The sequence below is a fragment of the Botrytis sinoallii genome (genome assembly GCF_014898435.1).
Source record: "Botrytis sinoallii strain Bc 23 chromosome Unknown BSIN_010, whole genome shotgun sequence".
Lineage (NCBI taxonomy): Eukaryota > Fungi > Ascomycota > Leotiomycetes > Helotiales > Sclerotiniaceae > Botrytis > Botrytis sinoallii.
In genome coordinates, this window is record NW_024066037.1 from 1,199,588 (window position 1) to 1,215,471 (window position 15,884).

At 41.8% G+C, this 15,884-nt stretch overlaps 4 protein-coding genes across 4 annotated transcripts; 2 read left to right on the forward strand and 2 right to left on the reverse strand.

Annotated features, from left to right (window-relative positions):
• Positions 1 to 12: 12 nt before the first annotated feature.
• On the reverse strand, positions 13 to 2,366 carry EAF02_006500 (uncharacterized protein; the record flags this gene model as incomplete). Its single annotated transcript, XM_038902548.1, has 3 exons — positions 13 to 430; positions 484 to 1,891; positions 1,943 to 2,366. The coding sequence occupies 3 exons, from the start codon at positions 2,364 to 2,366 to the stop codon at positions 13 to 15; spliced, it is 2,250 nt and encodes a 749-aa protein (XP_038757768.1).
• Positions 2,367 to 2,868: 502 nt separating this feature from the next.
• On the forward strand, positions 2,869 to 5,192 carry EAF02_006501 (uncharacterized protein). Its single transcript, XM_038902549.1, has 2 exons — positions 2,869 to 3,100; positions 3,149 to 5,192. The coding sequence occupies exons 1-2, from the start codon at positions 3,058 to 3,060 to the stop codon at positions 5,113 to 5,115; spliced, it is 2,010 nt and encodes a 669-aa protein (XP_038757769.1). The 5' UTR covers positions 2,869 to 3,057; the 3' UTR covers positions 5,116 to 5,192.
• Positions 5,193 to 6,384: 1,192 nt separating this feature from the next.
• EAF02_006502 (uncharacterized protein) lies at positions 6,385 to 8,611 on the reverse strand (the record flags this gene model as incomplete). The annotated part of the gene is made up of 2 exons (XM_038902550.1): positions 6,385 to 6,875; positions 6,931 to 8,611. The coding sequence occupies 2 exons, from the start codon at positions 8,609 to 8,611 to the stop codon at positions 6,385 to 6,387; spliced, it is 2,172 nt and encodes a 723-aa protein (XP_038757770.1).
• A 3,330-nt stretch (positions 8,612 to 11,941) lies between these two features.
• On the forward strand, positions 11,942 to 12,359 carry EAF02_006503 (uncharacterized protein; the record flags this gene model as incomplete). The annotated part of the gene is made up of 2 exons (XM_038902551.1): positions 11,942 to 12,094; positions 12,174 to 12,359. The coding sequence occupies 2 exons, from the start codon at positions 11,942 to 11,944 to the stop codon at positions 12,357 to 12,359; spliced, it is 339 nt and encodes a 112-aa protein (XP_038757771.1).
• Between the last annotated feature and the right edge of the window lie 3,525 nt (positions 12,360 to 15,884).

Below are 15,884 nucleotides of genomic sequence, written 5' to 3' on the forward strand. Positions count from 1 at the left end.
GCTCATAGCTCCCTACCAACCCATAACCCCTTGGCCCTGTCCTCCAACATCAAATACTGCATTTCTCCAACCGCCGTTATTTTCTGCCTCTCCCTCCACGATCTCCTCTGCATCCCTGCCCTCCCTCTCCCAAACTCTAACAACACTACCTGGCGCATAAACACCCTTGAAAACATTTCCTTTACTCTTTGCACCCCCTTGAACTCCCACATTTAGGTACAGATCCGGATCTTCTTCTGGCTTCAATCTCGTGATGATTGCTTTAATAAAGGTTTGAATATCATCTGGCGAGGATATTCTAGTTGCACGGAGACGTTCACGTGCATAGAGAAGTTCGCGATTGGCAGCATGGAAGAAATCGGCCAAGGCGGTGGAGAGTTGGTATTCTAGAGTTTTGCGGAGGATAGGACGAAGGAGAGGTTTGAAGATCCTGGGATCTGAGTTAGCATATCAATGAGTGATTAAATATAAAAGAGGACGTACCAGGCTAAGCAAGCGAACTTTGATTTGCTGAGTTTGTATGAAAGATGATGGATCTTAACACGTGTATCTTTCAAAGTAAGTATTTTCTCAAGTTTGTTGTGGCCGATTTCAACATCGAACTCGATATCGATACCCCTATCATCAAGTTCGAAAGAAGCGATTCCTTCATCGGCTAACCAAAACAAGCTTTTGTGTGCTCGGAGCCAGAATCCAACTTCATCTGCTCTAATTGACAGTCCTTGAATCTTGACTGTTACCACAGAAGTAACCTTTGAAAAGGTACGGAATCGAGCTTTTTGAATTGAGAGATCATTATAGGTTTGGATCTTGAGCCGATATGGTAGAAAACTGGTATGATTAATAGTTCTACCGGGTTCGAGGATGAGATTCTCAAGAAGAAGATCAATTTCTGGGACAGATATCTCGAGACGAGGAATTGGTACATATTGAATGGCGGAGATGAACATGGGTATTAATACGGTAGAGAGATCAGTGAAGAGCTCGGTGTTGGAGGTTTTATTGAGTGGGTTGAGAATGTTCCATATTTTCAACGTTGTGTGAACCAGTTTGGAAACGTCTTGATCATTCATTACTGAATCGAATGTTGTGCGTGCTTGTTTGAGCAAATTATCAATATCTTTTCGAATGGGAGACTCGGTGCCCACTTCCTTGGTTTTTTCTTTCAATTCCTCGACCTTATTGGCGGCAGCATCGAAGAATTCTGGATCGGAAAGCATTTGTTGAATTGATTTTGCCAATTCTCCCATGAGATTTTCGAATTCGGGATCTTTTTGAGAGTGCTCCATAACTTTGTTGAATCGCTTCTCAAGTTCTTTCCATGCATCCTTGTCACCAAAAGAACTCATTAAAGACCAACCATTCTTCACTGCACGATCAAGGGCTGGGTTTGGTTCAACATCATCCTGAACAGCGCTGATAGATTCATCCACAGCTCTAGAATAAGCTTTGGCGTATCTCTGAATGAGAAGACCAATTGTGTTGACTGAGTCCGAATAATCATTCCGTTTTGTCAATTTCGTAACCGCTTCCTTCAAACGATACCGTAAAGTCTCTCTCTGCTCTCCAGAAATGTTTTCCTTCAAGCTTTCACCTGCTTGTCTACCTGCCTTTTTGAAGCCATTCGTAACAACTTCGCCAATCTCACTTGCTTCAGCTTGAAGGTCTTCTTTGGGAATGGGCTCACTTCTTTCCTTTCCTGGCTTCTTCATTGCTTCATTTTCGACATCCGATGGCTCAATTTTATTCGCAGCATCTTCTGCGACATCTGATACCGTCTTTGCTGTGTCTGCAAAGACCTGTCGACCAATGGTATTGAGGTCTGAAAGGAATATTCGAAAATCGGAATTTGTCAATAGAAGACTACCAACAGTTTTGATACTTGCGTATGCTGTGACTGATCAGATATCAGGATATTATATATACCATAGACAATACTTACCAGCTGAGGCATCTGCTTTTGCTCTTGTGCTTGTGGCTCTTTCAATGAGATCTGATGTGTTGACAGAGATTCTTGAGTGTATCAAGAACCATATAAAGTCTTGGATCTGATCTCCGTCATTCTTATTTCTTAACAATTCAATGAACTCCGTAAGCCATTGCTTCGAGAATTTGATCAATCGTCTTCCACTATCTGTCAATTCTGGATTGTCCGGATTTAAAACATCTGATGCCAATAGAGTTCTCAAATTGATTATGGCTTGTTCAGTAGATGGCATAAATCCCTTGGATAAAGCTCTAATCATCTGATAAGTATGCAATTTCTGATGAACCGTTCTCTGTAATGAAGTATCATCCTCATATTGAGGTAACAATGGACGAGCATCGTCACCTTTCGACTTTCTTGAACCAAAACATGAAGACATTTCGGGATATGGTGATAGTGGAGAATTGGAGGTGGAGAATTGAGATTTAAGGGATCTGAAGTCTGAGGATGAGATGGGAATTTGAAGAATTGGATTGTTGACGAGATCAAGCTGCATACAATGTAGATCAACTCCACACTTACTCAATGGCTGCAATTGGTTAGAAAGGACTACTATCTTGATTTGTATTCCTTCAATTGATAATTATGTGTCAGAACTTAAAGGGAGCAAAGACTCCCGAGACTTCATTTCCTTGCTTTTGTTGTTTTTGTTGTTTGGTAACCAATGCCGATAACGCCTCTTCTGCTCAGCCAACTGAGGCTGGGGCCTAGAATAACCTACGTCATCAAGGGTGGTTGATGTCATGGATCGTTGGCGCTAGGATAAACTAAAGACCGGGCTGATCAAAGGATCACGTGGAGATAAGGAGTCAGCTCAGATGAGATTGAGGTCGTACGCAGGAGGCAGCGGACATTTTTAATTTTCGAGTACGTACTGTCGTCATTCCAAAACGTTCTTCTCATCGTTTGCTTTTTACTATTGAGCGGCATATACACTTACTAGCCAACCAACACTGAATAGAACTATTACCAAAATACTCATTCAGCAGTAAAGCGCGCACATTCTCAACTTCAAATAGTCATCCATCAACCCCCACCTCATACAAACGAATAGCTTTCGCATCGTCAAAATGGAAAAACGGAAGGAGGATATAACTAGAAGACCATTATACGGTAGGAATGCAATCTTTGGGCGCGAATTTCCAAGCTAACAAGCAATAGTCTATGACCTTCCACAAGATATTTTATCAACACTCGCGCGCAAAGACGATTCCAATGACGCCAGTGACGACACCTACCAACCAGATACCAATCCACCTACAGACACGACCGAGCGAGTTATACAAACCAAACCCGGAGATGTAGGATCAAAGTCCTGTTCGCTATGCAGTGTAACTTTTTATACTGTGGAAGACCAAAAGAGTCACGTACGATCGGATTTCCACAACTATAATTTAAAGCAAAAGATCCGAGGGGCAAAAGCTGTAACGGAAATTGAGTTCGAGAAGCTGGTAGGAGACCTCGACGAGAGTCTGTCAGGATCTGATTCATCAGATACCGAAGAAGATGAAGAGGATGGAGGGCGCAAAGAAACAACATTGAGCTCATTACTCAAGAAGCAAGCTGTTATAGCATCAACAAGCAATGAATTTGATGATAATCCTGGCTTAAGAAAAAGGACGAGAGGCTCTGGAAAGGCTCCAATGATATGGTTTACAACACCTACGATGCCGAAGAACACTTACCTTGGGATATACCGGGCGATTTTCACAAATGAAGAGCTAGAAAAGGAAACCCCAATGCACGAAATTGTTCAGCGAAAGCAACTCTCTCCGAAACCTCAGATCAAAGTACCAGTCAATAATGAAGGTGTTCCGTTTCCAGAATCTTACAAAGGACCTCATATTTTTATGTGTATGATAGGAGGTGGTCATTTTGCTGCCATGGTCGTATCTCTTGCCCCTAAACAGGTCAAGAACCCACAAGCAACGACTGGTCCATTGGCTAAAGAAGCAGTTGTACTCGCTCATAAAACATTTCATCGATACACGACCCGTCGCAAACAAGGAGGAGCTCAATCTGCCAATGATTCCGCAAAAGGAGCCGCTCATAGTGCAGGATCTAGTCTCCGTCGTTACAATGAACAAGCTCTACAAGATGAAGTACGTCAACTTCTCACTTCATGGAAAGGCATGATAGATACTTCTGAGTTACTGTTCATTCGTGCCACTGGTACCACTAATCGACGTACTCTATTCGGACCATATGACGACCAAGTATTAAAACAAAATGATCCTCGAATTCGTGGATTCCCATTTAGCACGAAAAGAGCCACGCAAAACGAACTTATGCGCTCCTTCGTTGAACTCACGCGTGTCAAAATTCTTGAAGTAGACGAAGAAGCCCTCGCAGCTAAACGTGCCGCCGTTCTCTCGGCACAACAATCCCTCGCCGCTAAAAAGGAAGCAGCAGCAGCATCAAAACCTCAACCCAAAAAGCTAACAGAAGAAGAAGAAACGGCACTTCTACATACATCACAACTACAATCCCTAATCCGTCGCTCAAAACTCCCTGCTCTATTATCTTACCTCCAAACAAACTCGGTATCTCCAAACTTCCATTTTCAGCCTGAAGAACAGAATTATCATGCTCCTACCCCCTTACACTTAGCCGCGAGTTTAAATTCTAGATTGTTAGTCGAGGGATTATTACTAAAGGGGAACGTGGACCCTACGATTAAAAATGGAGATGGGAAAACGGCTTTCGAATTATGTGGAGAGAGAGGTACGAGGGATGCTTTCCGAGTTTGTAGATACGAATTACCTTCTCCCAAAGGATATACTTGGGAAAACTCAAATGTTCCTTCAGGATTAAGTAGAGAGGAAGCGAGCAAAAGAGACGCGAGAGAAAAAGAAGAGGAGAATAAGAAGAAAATGGAAGAGAAAAGGATAGATGATGAGAGGTTAGCGAAAGAAGAGGAGGAGAGGGAGAGAGAGAGGAATCTTAAAGGAGGAGGAAAGTTTAGTAGTAGGGGAGGAAAGGGAAAGATTGTAGGAGCGGGCGTACAGGCTAGTGGACAGGAAAAGAGAGAGCAGGAAATGAGAGATATGACGCCGGAGATGAAGATGAGGGTTGAGAGGGAGAGGAGGGCGAGGGCCGCAGAGGAAAGAATGAAGAGGCTGGGGTAGGGGTTGGTGAGGTAGAGGTAGAGGTTGGGTAATTGTGTTTTTTGATGTAAATAACTATATTATATCTGCCAATCCACACCTGATACCGAAGACCTGCCTAATGTCTTGTCATTTCACACTACATACTATACCTAACCAGATCCCAAAATACCAACTTAGCTATCAAAAATCCATCAAGTCAAACATACCTAAGATACCCTCCTCATATCATCTTGTCTCGTACAATCCCCTTCTTCCTTTCCTTCCCTCCCCTTTCTCTTCCTCCATAATCTCAAACACATGTCACTCTATCACCACATCACCACATCATCCCCTGAAAAGAAGAACAATAAAAGTACTACGCTAAATAGGTTGATATAACACCTCCTCTCATTCTTATTAAAGTGGTCACTATCTACATAGTTCTAGGTAATTAGCAAACGACTGAAGTATCTCCCAGTTCGATTTAATTCGATCCATTTCAATCTGACTCAACCCCTCTCTCTCCCCCCCCCCCCCCCCTCCCACATCCTCCATCTCAAACGAAGGCTCTTCTCTTCTCTTCCCCTGTACTTAATACCCCGTATGAAAATGACCGAGTACCGAATCCGTTTCATTTCGTATCATCTCATAAATGCAATGTATGCACAATCTGATTCTCAGCTCTCCCTCCTCCATCCCATATTCACCACCCTCAAACTCCCTTCCAATGTATATCCCACCCTCCATTTAACCATAATAATCTTGATCTTAATCTTCCACAAAAATCCACCCCACTCCATCCTTCTATAAACTCAACCCATCCTATCCAAACTGCAAGACCAAACCCCATAATCAATTCTCAGCCACCAAAATATACACATGCAACCACTCCATCACATCCATACCACATCAATGACAGAACTCCACTTCAGTCACCTTCCATAATTACCGAATCTCAGATCTCAAATCTCAAATTTCGTATAAATCAAACCCCCTATAGCATCTTCAACACCTCTTCTTCGAAACGCATTATCATCGAATCATTAGTATGTATGTAAAAGAACGCCATCCCGACGAAGATCTGCCCAAGCCAGCCCGCGCATAACATAGGAAAGTCGACAAAGTGTCGTTGTGCAATGAATACCCAACTTCAGCTCCCCAGCTTCCAGTCCCTCCATTTGAACATTCGCTTGACAACCACTCTCTTGACATGCAATCCAGCTAAACAGTCAAGAGTTATTGACCGGTGATTCTGTATCTCAGTACTTCCCAACTCCCATTGGAATGTTTGCACATACCAATGCCACATTACATATCCGTACTACCGGGTAACCTAACCAATTTATGCCCATGATGTTCTTTGGGCGGTAAATGATTATGACCAACCACTCTATTCAAACTCCTATTACCTAAGCCTGAGTATTTACTAGCATCGATGATTGTAGTGGGTTCATCGTAACTATCAATCTGACAACACTCAACGTTCTTCATCCAACGATTTTTTGCCACATCTGCAATAGTCGCTCTTTGTTTGGGGTCGGGATTGAGCATTGTAAGAAGTAGGCGACGAAGAGCAGGTGGATTAATATGTTTGTCGAAAAATGAAACGTGAGGATAATCAGAGTCTGTTATGGAACAGTTGTTATGCTTGCAGTTCCATTTATCCCAGCCCCGGACGAGTTCGTCGTAATGGGGGGAAGTGTTGGGCTTGGCTCTTTCCCAAAGACAGCCACTGGCGGTCATGCAGAGCATGACAATAGCAGCACTCCATACATCTAGAGGCCTTGGGTCGTATTCACCTAGTGAGGTTGTTAGTATGGGACATAATGTAAAGCAAGATACGTGTTCACATACCTTGTTTCTCAAGAACCTCTGGGGCAATATAGGGAGGACTGCCACAGATGCCAGGGGCGCAAAGTCTGGTTTCAGTCATATCCTTTCCACATTCACCTCTGGCGGCTCTGAAACCAGGATGAATACCAGCAAAGACTTCGGAAACACCAAAGTCGGTGATCTTGAGCTTACTATCCTTGGTTATCAATAAATTCTCAGGCTTGATATCTCGATGAGCGATTCCGTTACTATGAAGAAATTGAATGCCTTGAATAAGTTGCTTGAATAAACATTGACGATCCTTTAGATGGTCCTCCTTGTTGAGGTACTTTTGATTAATGAGACTGAATAGATCTCCTTGTTCGCAGTACTCCATCACATGGTTCCACCGACCGTTGTGTGTACAAAGTCGAAAGGTCTGTACAATATTTGGGTGACGGGCGGCTTTTGCGATCGAGTATTCCGATTTGACTTTCTTTTCGTAGTCTTCTTCCTTTTCCGTCGTAGACTTACCACGGAATTCTTTCACAGCAAATATATTGCTTGTGCCATTCTTGACGACAAGTTTCACATGGGCTGTGGCACCTTTACCGACCTGTTTTCCACGACGTCCTATGAATGTAGTTTGCTGATGGTATTCTTCATCCAATTCTACGACATCAACAAGGAGGTCATCTGGTAGACTCATACTCATACGTCTTGATTTCAAACCAATTCCAGTCTCGGCTGGCATGGCCCAAGGCTCACGCAACATCTGCTGCACCCCTTCCGTGGCAAAGCCATTATTCAAATCCCAATCAACGCTTGTGGCACGTTGAGGAGCTTTGGATTTATCTTCTATTGCCGATGTATCAAAAACAATCTTGGGTCCATGATTCTGAAATACATTCATCAGGCTCATGCTTAGACCCGTCGAAGATCTTTGTTTCTTAGTCATATTGAGGTTCTCGCTTGGTCTTATATCTGAGAACAAGTTTTCTTGCGATGATTGCGTTTCTGAGGGAGCGCTAGGTGAAGGTGGTGTATTCGTACGGGAGGTAAGTGCTGTAGTAGAAGTTGATGCTCGTCCGATCGACATTCGACGATGCTCTTTGCCTAACATTGGATCGGAACCATTATTGTTTTTAAGGGTAGTCGGATTTGTAAGATTGGTCTGGTCATTCAAGACGGTTGTACTTAAAGTTCCAATTTGAGAATTTGACCTCTTGAAGAACTTCGAAACTTTACCTCTCAAACCCGAGTCTTTTGTAGTAAAAGTTGGTCTTTTCGAAAGCGGAGTTGGAGTAGAAGATGGGTCTGTGTTTCCTCTAATGGGTTGTAGGGAGGAGAATGGTGTCTGCGCGTTCGATCGAGGTAGAGGAGTCGCAATAGTACTGACTATTGTAGGAAGTTGAATTGAAGACGGCGGAAGCTTACGAATGAGATCATGAGTAATCTCACTTCCAGTGAGTGCTTTAGGATTTTGGTGAGGATTTTGGAACTCTGTAGGAGTTACTGGCTCATTAACAGCTTCACTGCTGGTCTCGTACTCGTATTCTTCGGGAATGGAATCGACTTGACGAGAATCTATCGAGGAAGGTCGACTCGATTCTGCAGAAGCAGAACTGAATTCAATATGAGGAGGATGATGTAATTGATTCGAGATATTAGGAAAAGCGGAAGACAACGTAGGGTGAGTAAGTGGTAAAGTAGTGGTCGCCATGATTGCTAATCTGGTGAGCTGACACTGTACTTTGAGACAAATCAACGAAAGAGTCAGGAAAGTACGAATGACGAGTAAAAGTTTGATGGTTCTGAATTCTGAAATTTGAAAGTTTGTGCCAGTGATCCAGTTACTAAAATATAAAATAGCGATTCAACTCGTGGGCTAGTTGAATCGAGTAGCGTGTTGAGAGGAGTAGTATAAAGTTTTTCTTGGGAGGGCTAGGTCTGGTTTCGGTCTGGTCAAGTGGGAGAAGCAGTATCTGTGAGACCGTTTAACTGTCTTGTAATCGTTCACTAGTAGTTCTGTAGATCTAGAACTTCTAATCTGCTTCAATTGTATTGTGGTATCTTCTTGAAGTGTATCTTCTCGGAAGTGTGAACAATGCGATAGGATTGACTGATTCCACTTTCTCTCCGGGAGGGATTAAATATAAATTATAGGAAAAGAAACATGATAAGAAGGATCGGAATGATCTCGTTGATGAGAGACAAAAGTAGCAATGATGTAGTTTTAGTCTGATTGAGAAATCAAATCCAAGGACTGGATGAATTCTTAGGAAGAGGCCGTTGGTTGACCGCGGTCAAAGGAGGGGAGAGAAATGGATCTGATAGGTTCTTGTTAATTGCGAAGACGAGGCTTGATGCATAGAAGGCTTGGTAGAAGAAATAAACCTGCAAACTTGTTGTTGAGAATTAAAAGAAGGGTGCGTAGGTATATATCTTACGTTTGAACGAATAGAGAGGCTTCAAGAAGATCTTGGTTGATGCGGAGCATGAGGAGGTGAATGGTGAAATATGGAACCGTGATACCTTGATTGAAAGGCAAAGGCAGAGATCAAGGTAGGCAGGGATGGCTTTGCATGTGCAGGCGTACGTATAAAATAGGAATAAGTAATACCTAGTACTGTGAAAATATGCGGGCTGATCGCAAATACTGTAATAATGATAATGCTTGCTGTCTTGGGGTCATACAAGAAGAATGTTGTTTTGCGAACAAAATCCCTAGTATTAGCTTTTGCTTGCGTGTCTACCGTGCTAGATAACGACGATGATGGCTTTTGGCTGGCTTTTTGGCGTTGGGCTTATGATTCTTCCCTTTTCAACATCCATTTTGATAGATTTCTATTACATGCTGGTAACATTGAATGGCGTATCAATATTTATATTTCTCATTTGCCTTTGATATGATGTACCTGTCGGTATAATAAAGATATCTATCTACCGACCGACCGACCAACCGGTATTTACGTATTGACTCTACCGGCTATAAATCGACGGAAAGACGTGATTCTATTGTTGAAATGACTTATTTTTATTTTTATTTTTCTTATCAATTATATCTCCGAAGTAAGAACAAAGGGATCTGCCATGGAAGTGAATCTAATTGGTCAATAATAGAGTGATAATATTCAATTACTCTTCAATGAGAAGAGACAAGAAAACGGCAACTCCATGCCGAGAGATTGGCCCATGAACTCTGTCGAGGAATGATGCAAAAGGGTTTTCTTCTAATTTCTCTACCAATTTTCTGATGGTATGAAGTGGGGCATTGAATGCTACATACTGCATGCAGATAATGCCAAATAGTACATTTTGATTGAGCTGAAAGATGTCTGGATTTGATATTGATATTCATGTTGATATTGTGATTGTTATCGATGGATCGAGACCATTTTAGAAAACCTCTTCGCTTATTTCCTTTCCTTTCGTTCCTTTCCTTCCTTTCCTCCCATTCCGCCTTGATTCCGCCCTTCAATGTGTAGGTAGGTACTTATACTTTAATACCTAGTTACATTACATGCATACTACCAATATCTTATCTCATTCTTTCAAACCCACTTGGGCACATACATTCAAATATGAAGTTATTCCAATCAATTCATCTACATCCCACGCAATGAATCCTACGAATCTTTCAGCTTCTAATTATTACAACACGGTCACTTACCTCACCGACCTTCCTTCCGAGTACAGTTATCTTTCTTCGAAGGCTGGTTACATTTGGAAGAATATTACCTTGATGCTACATTGTATGAGCCAAGCCAAAATACAACACTTAATAGTACAGTACACGAATGGTACTTCTCGTTTTCGAAGCTTACGGTACAATTGACTTTCACTCTTTGCTGGATGTTGAGTTGTTGAATCGCCAAGGCAGGTAATCTTCGATAATAGATCTCGAATCTGTCTCTTAATATGAAAGCCAAGAGAAAAGTAACCGTCGGTATTGCATTGCACGGAACGAACAGCGGATTGAGGGACGCCTTGTATACCTTTGCCAAGGCTTTATTGTCATCAAACGGATATCAGAAATGGAGCAGACGATATTATCACGAAAAGAGCCTGTCTCTGCAGATAGAATTGTCCAAGTGATGATACATTAGTTGTTATCTGAACTTTGAACAAACACTCAATCCATCTTCCTGGCAGCTGGTTTCGAATGTTACTTACACACGGTTCCGAGCACATCTAGACCTCCCCACCTAAACAGTCAAGCCACACGGAAGAATTATCTACATTAGATATAATGCCGAGAAGATCTTGTGCGTATGAGGTGGAGGAAATGAGGAACGCTAGAAAAGTTGGGGGTCGCCAAATTGTTCTATCTTCTATGAGGAACAAGGGATCATTTCATGCATGATGTGCATGCAATAGATTTCTAGCCTTTTGATGTCCGTCGCCATGTCTGAGGTCCGAGTCACCCGAAGAAGAATATGTGCTGTTGATCATTTTCATCTCTCGGTTCTTGAAGGAGTCACAGGTGCTTCACAATGTCGTGAAATTACAGTAACTCAACGAGTTACTACCGAGATTACTTGTCAGCCAGCGCCTGTACTCTAGGAGAAATGGAAAAGTTGTGTCCAGACAGGCAAGGAACAATATCATGTCCATTGAAGAGCCTCTCATAAGGCAGACGGAGCAGGCAAAAACTTGGTCACTATATGTTTCTAGATCTCCATGATTCATATATATTGACGCCTGCATCGATATCCTTGAAAGATCCGGCTTCTCAGATATCTCAGCAAGTCGCTACTTGACTTTTTTAAAGTTATATTCGGCCAAAAGACCTTGCGCATGGGGCGGCTATAATTATTGTGATACCGAAATCACTCTTCTTTTCAACAATCCTAATCGTCCTGCTTTGTTCTTACAACAGGTAACGGGTACAACTGATTCACAACATTAGTGGGCTCGAAAATCGCTCAAATGTAAGCCTCATTCGTTGTTACAACACGGGACGATCAAGGTTAAAATTAAGCAAAAGTCGGTCGCTCCTATGTAGAGTACATTTTGGTACTTTTATGGAAAGCGACAGTTACTTGCAGTTATGTATTTGACTTCGAATCACATTTTGGCGATGATGGCAAAATCCCAAGACCTGCAAGTAGGTCAAGTGAGGTATCACAAAAATGCTTCTATGCCAAGTGATTATCATCTTGCCCCTTGCCCCTTACACGTTTCCTTTAATCAATATCTAGTTGTGCGTGCTAATCTAATGAATCTTAGAAGATATGAGATTTTTAGATCTCACGATACTTGCACAAACGTTCATCCTTTAGTCTCAAGGACCCTTCCCCACAAATGTGATAGGGCGACAGTTCGACTTTAGACCTCAATTGGGATTAGTTGATTGTCAAACATCCTTGAGTACCGCCGATAACCCACTGAAGTATGCACGTACCATGGCGGGGTATCGACGACACCCCACCAACTGCACTGCAGTGTTGCCAACTGCCAACTGGTAGTGAGTGAAAGGGGACATCAAATGGAAACATGGAGCTTTGAATTCAAGACCGTTGGGTTACACACACCAAATATGATATGGAGCTGGATCTTAGAGGAGAACCTTGAAGCCTTCGCCAGATGTCATCCAATAGATTGATTACCGCACAAGTCGACACTTTGAACACCACGCGCCTTTTCTTATGACTTGTCAGCTTTCATTCCGGAGCAATCATTGAAGCTCGTGGGCATCTATATTACCTAGACAATCTTCAAGGCGATTGAACAACGTCTTTAATTCAGTACAATTTGAATTTACGTCCAGTCATGATCTTCAATCTTCAATGCCTAGGCTTAGCATTGTGATCAAGTACTGACGCCGATGGCTTGTCATGTACAACCACCATTCGAATTTCATTTTATCATTCAACGGACGTCTTTTTCCGAACCTTGGGAATTATTCCATTTCTGGAGCGATGACAGCCACATTCATCGCTCAATATCAATTTCATACTCATTGAATTCTACCGTCATATATTTTATTCTTGGCTTTCCTACCAATTTCTTATTTTTCCAAACAAGCTTTTTTCCCTAGGAGAATCTAGACACTCTAAATACTGTACCTGCACGATTCTGCATGTATCTGAATGTGGTCATATCGTGCATGTAAAGTCAACGAGGAGTATTACGATCTTATTTTACTCAACCTGTAGTTCTCAGCATGACTCAAGACAATCAAAATACGAGCATCTGCACAATTGCGCACTTATATTAGAATTATCTAGGTCTCAAGCTATTAACTCTCAGCTCGTTAACGTACAGTAAGTAGCTCTTACATTATCCAATGTCCTTGCGACACTTCATCCATACTCGGTTGAAAGCCTCAAAAAAATTATCAAGAAGCGGTCAACCGGAGTAAATTGGCCCAGAACCTCCATCTACACCGCAAATTTTAATAGCAACTCTTATATCCAATAAGGAAAACGTTAACGCGCGTCCAAATCCTTCCGTGAGGCATTTAAGCCGACCGCATTTTCCAGTACAGTCAATGTTGCTAGCCATACCTTCCCGTATTATCTAATCCATCTCCATTGGTGATTTCAGTTAACACACCTTAGGCTGATGGTGAAGCCCTTAAGCCTATCCGGAATCCACCTTCCCGGATGGCGAGAGAGAGGTGCATAAAGTTTATGCAGCTTTATGCGCATAAGTCGCGTGCCAAAACATATTTGGGAGACTTGGTATGACCGAACTAATAATCATCTGATCTTGTGGTCAAGAATATACGTCGGGAAAATCTTGGTAGCAGACTTTTCATGCGGTGAAAAATTTTCGCGATTCTTTGGCAGAGGAGAATTATTGGTTGAGCTTGAAAACTGAGCCTCTTACCTTTGCGCTTCCGTATTTTACCTATTTTGGGGGATCTATCGGTATGGAAAGCTCCTTTCTGCTAGATGATCTGCATTGAGCCGAGATCGGGCTGTTGCAGGATACTCGTGGGCATTATTAACGGACCTCGGGTCGTTGCTCCTATGCTCATAGCTTCATATTTGATTGCTTGACGTATATGCACCTGCTTTTGTCGTTTCTATCTATATGCGTTGTTCTTTGCAGAATGTTATCAGGTTTGTGAAACATGGATAAGGCTGGGCTTGAACTGCAAGATTCATCTCAGGTCGACGCGTGGGGGTGAGAGTGGGTGTTGAATCATTGAGATGCTCTATTGCTTGCGGGTTTTCACATCCATCAAAGTGTGTTGGTCTATTATCATGTCGGGATATACGTACAGCATAGTCATCTGCTTTTTCGATGTTCCTATATGTGTATACGCATCCCAACATTCAACAACATCCCTCATCTAATTGAAATAGTCGGTGAGTCTCTTCCTTCGAAGAGGTCCTGAAACGGGGTGGTTTCTTGATCACACGATCACTCACATCAATATTTAGCATGCGCGTTCACATCAGTTGTTCTAGTTATTATCTCTTGTTTTTTTACCAACCTTGATATCTTCACTGGCAAGAAAGTCAAGAAAGTCAATATTCTTGTTAGTTTCGACAATTTTTTATCTTGTTGCATGTCTGAATATTCAATTACACTTATAACTCATTCATTTCACTCTTTACGTTTGATTCACCTCACAAAATACTAATTTATCTTCCAACATTTTGAATATTAATGTTTGTAAAGAGGGTTTGAAAGCTTGACAGTGCTACGTCATGTCTATCAAGTTCTCCTCGAGGCTTTAGGAGAGACTTCGTTGACTTTGATTTCGTTCTTCAAAAAAAAATGTGTATTAGAACTCTTGATTTCTATTGGGAGTACGTACTAAGCACCGTGATAACAACTAATATAGTACTCTAGTAATATAATACACTTGATTCGTCTTCAATACCCATGAGAGAACGAAAGTAACTCATTACACTCTGATTCATATAGCATCTACCAGCATGGATTTTATATATGATTATAGCCAATCGTTCTGATTATATTTAGTATCGAAACGGAATGAGTTGAGTGTCTACTCTATTCCATCTAGTATGTTGTTATGAAGAAATGGCTATGTCTCGTAAAATTTCTAAATTGTACCGCATCTTATCTCATCTCATTCCATTCATTTGTCTCCTTGCGTTACTATATCGTATTAAAATAAAAAAGTTCTATTGATCTTTGACATTCTTCATTCCTTTATCCGAACTATCTAGCAAACTTCACGTCTGTTGGTTTGGACTAAGTCGGGTTCGCTAAGTAAGGATAATGAAATAGATATTATGGATGTCGATAAATCCTCCCCTTTTTTATTCTCCATTTCTACTTCTCGAAATCTTTTTAAATACTCCTTTCTTTTCCCTTCACCTTGGTTATCTCTCTCTCTTTCGGTCTCCTACCTAGTGGAGATCTTTCATTCATTCATCTATGTAGATACTTTTTTTCTTCAGATCTCAATCCATCAAAGCCTATTCATTCCTAAACTATTCTATCCTATCTATGAATTCAATACTCGAAAAAAAAAAACAGGCTACAGATACATCCGAAAGCCATCAATCATAAAACAAACTAAACCTTCCCCACCCCCCGCCAAAACTAAACTCCCACCCAAAAATCATTCCTGTCCTCGGAGAGACTCGAACTCTCGACCTTTGGATGGCACAGTAATTGTTATCAACTACCTCACGTAGAAATATGAGACCAACGCTCTAACCAACTGAGCCACGAAGACTTATTATGATTGATGCGGCGGATGGGATTATGTGGAAATATATTATACAGATTTGGGATCATGAAAAAATGGAGTAAATATTTATGGAATTTTTTTTTAAACTTTTTGCCGCATTGGTGGGTTTCGTTGGTGGAGAGGTGGAGTGCTTCGCTTCGGAGAATTTTGATGTGTGAGCGAGCACTGGGATTGTGGGTTGGATAAGGGAAGGGTACCGAGGGTACGTACTGAGGTGTCCGTTCGCTCCCCTTTTGACCCACTTGGATCCGGTTAAGGTTAGGGACCTCGAGGGAGATGTAGAGTTGTATATTTGTGTTTGTGTTTTGTGTTT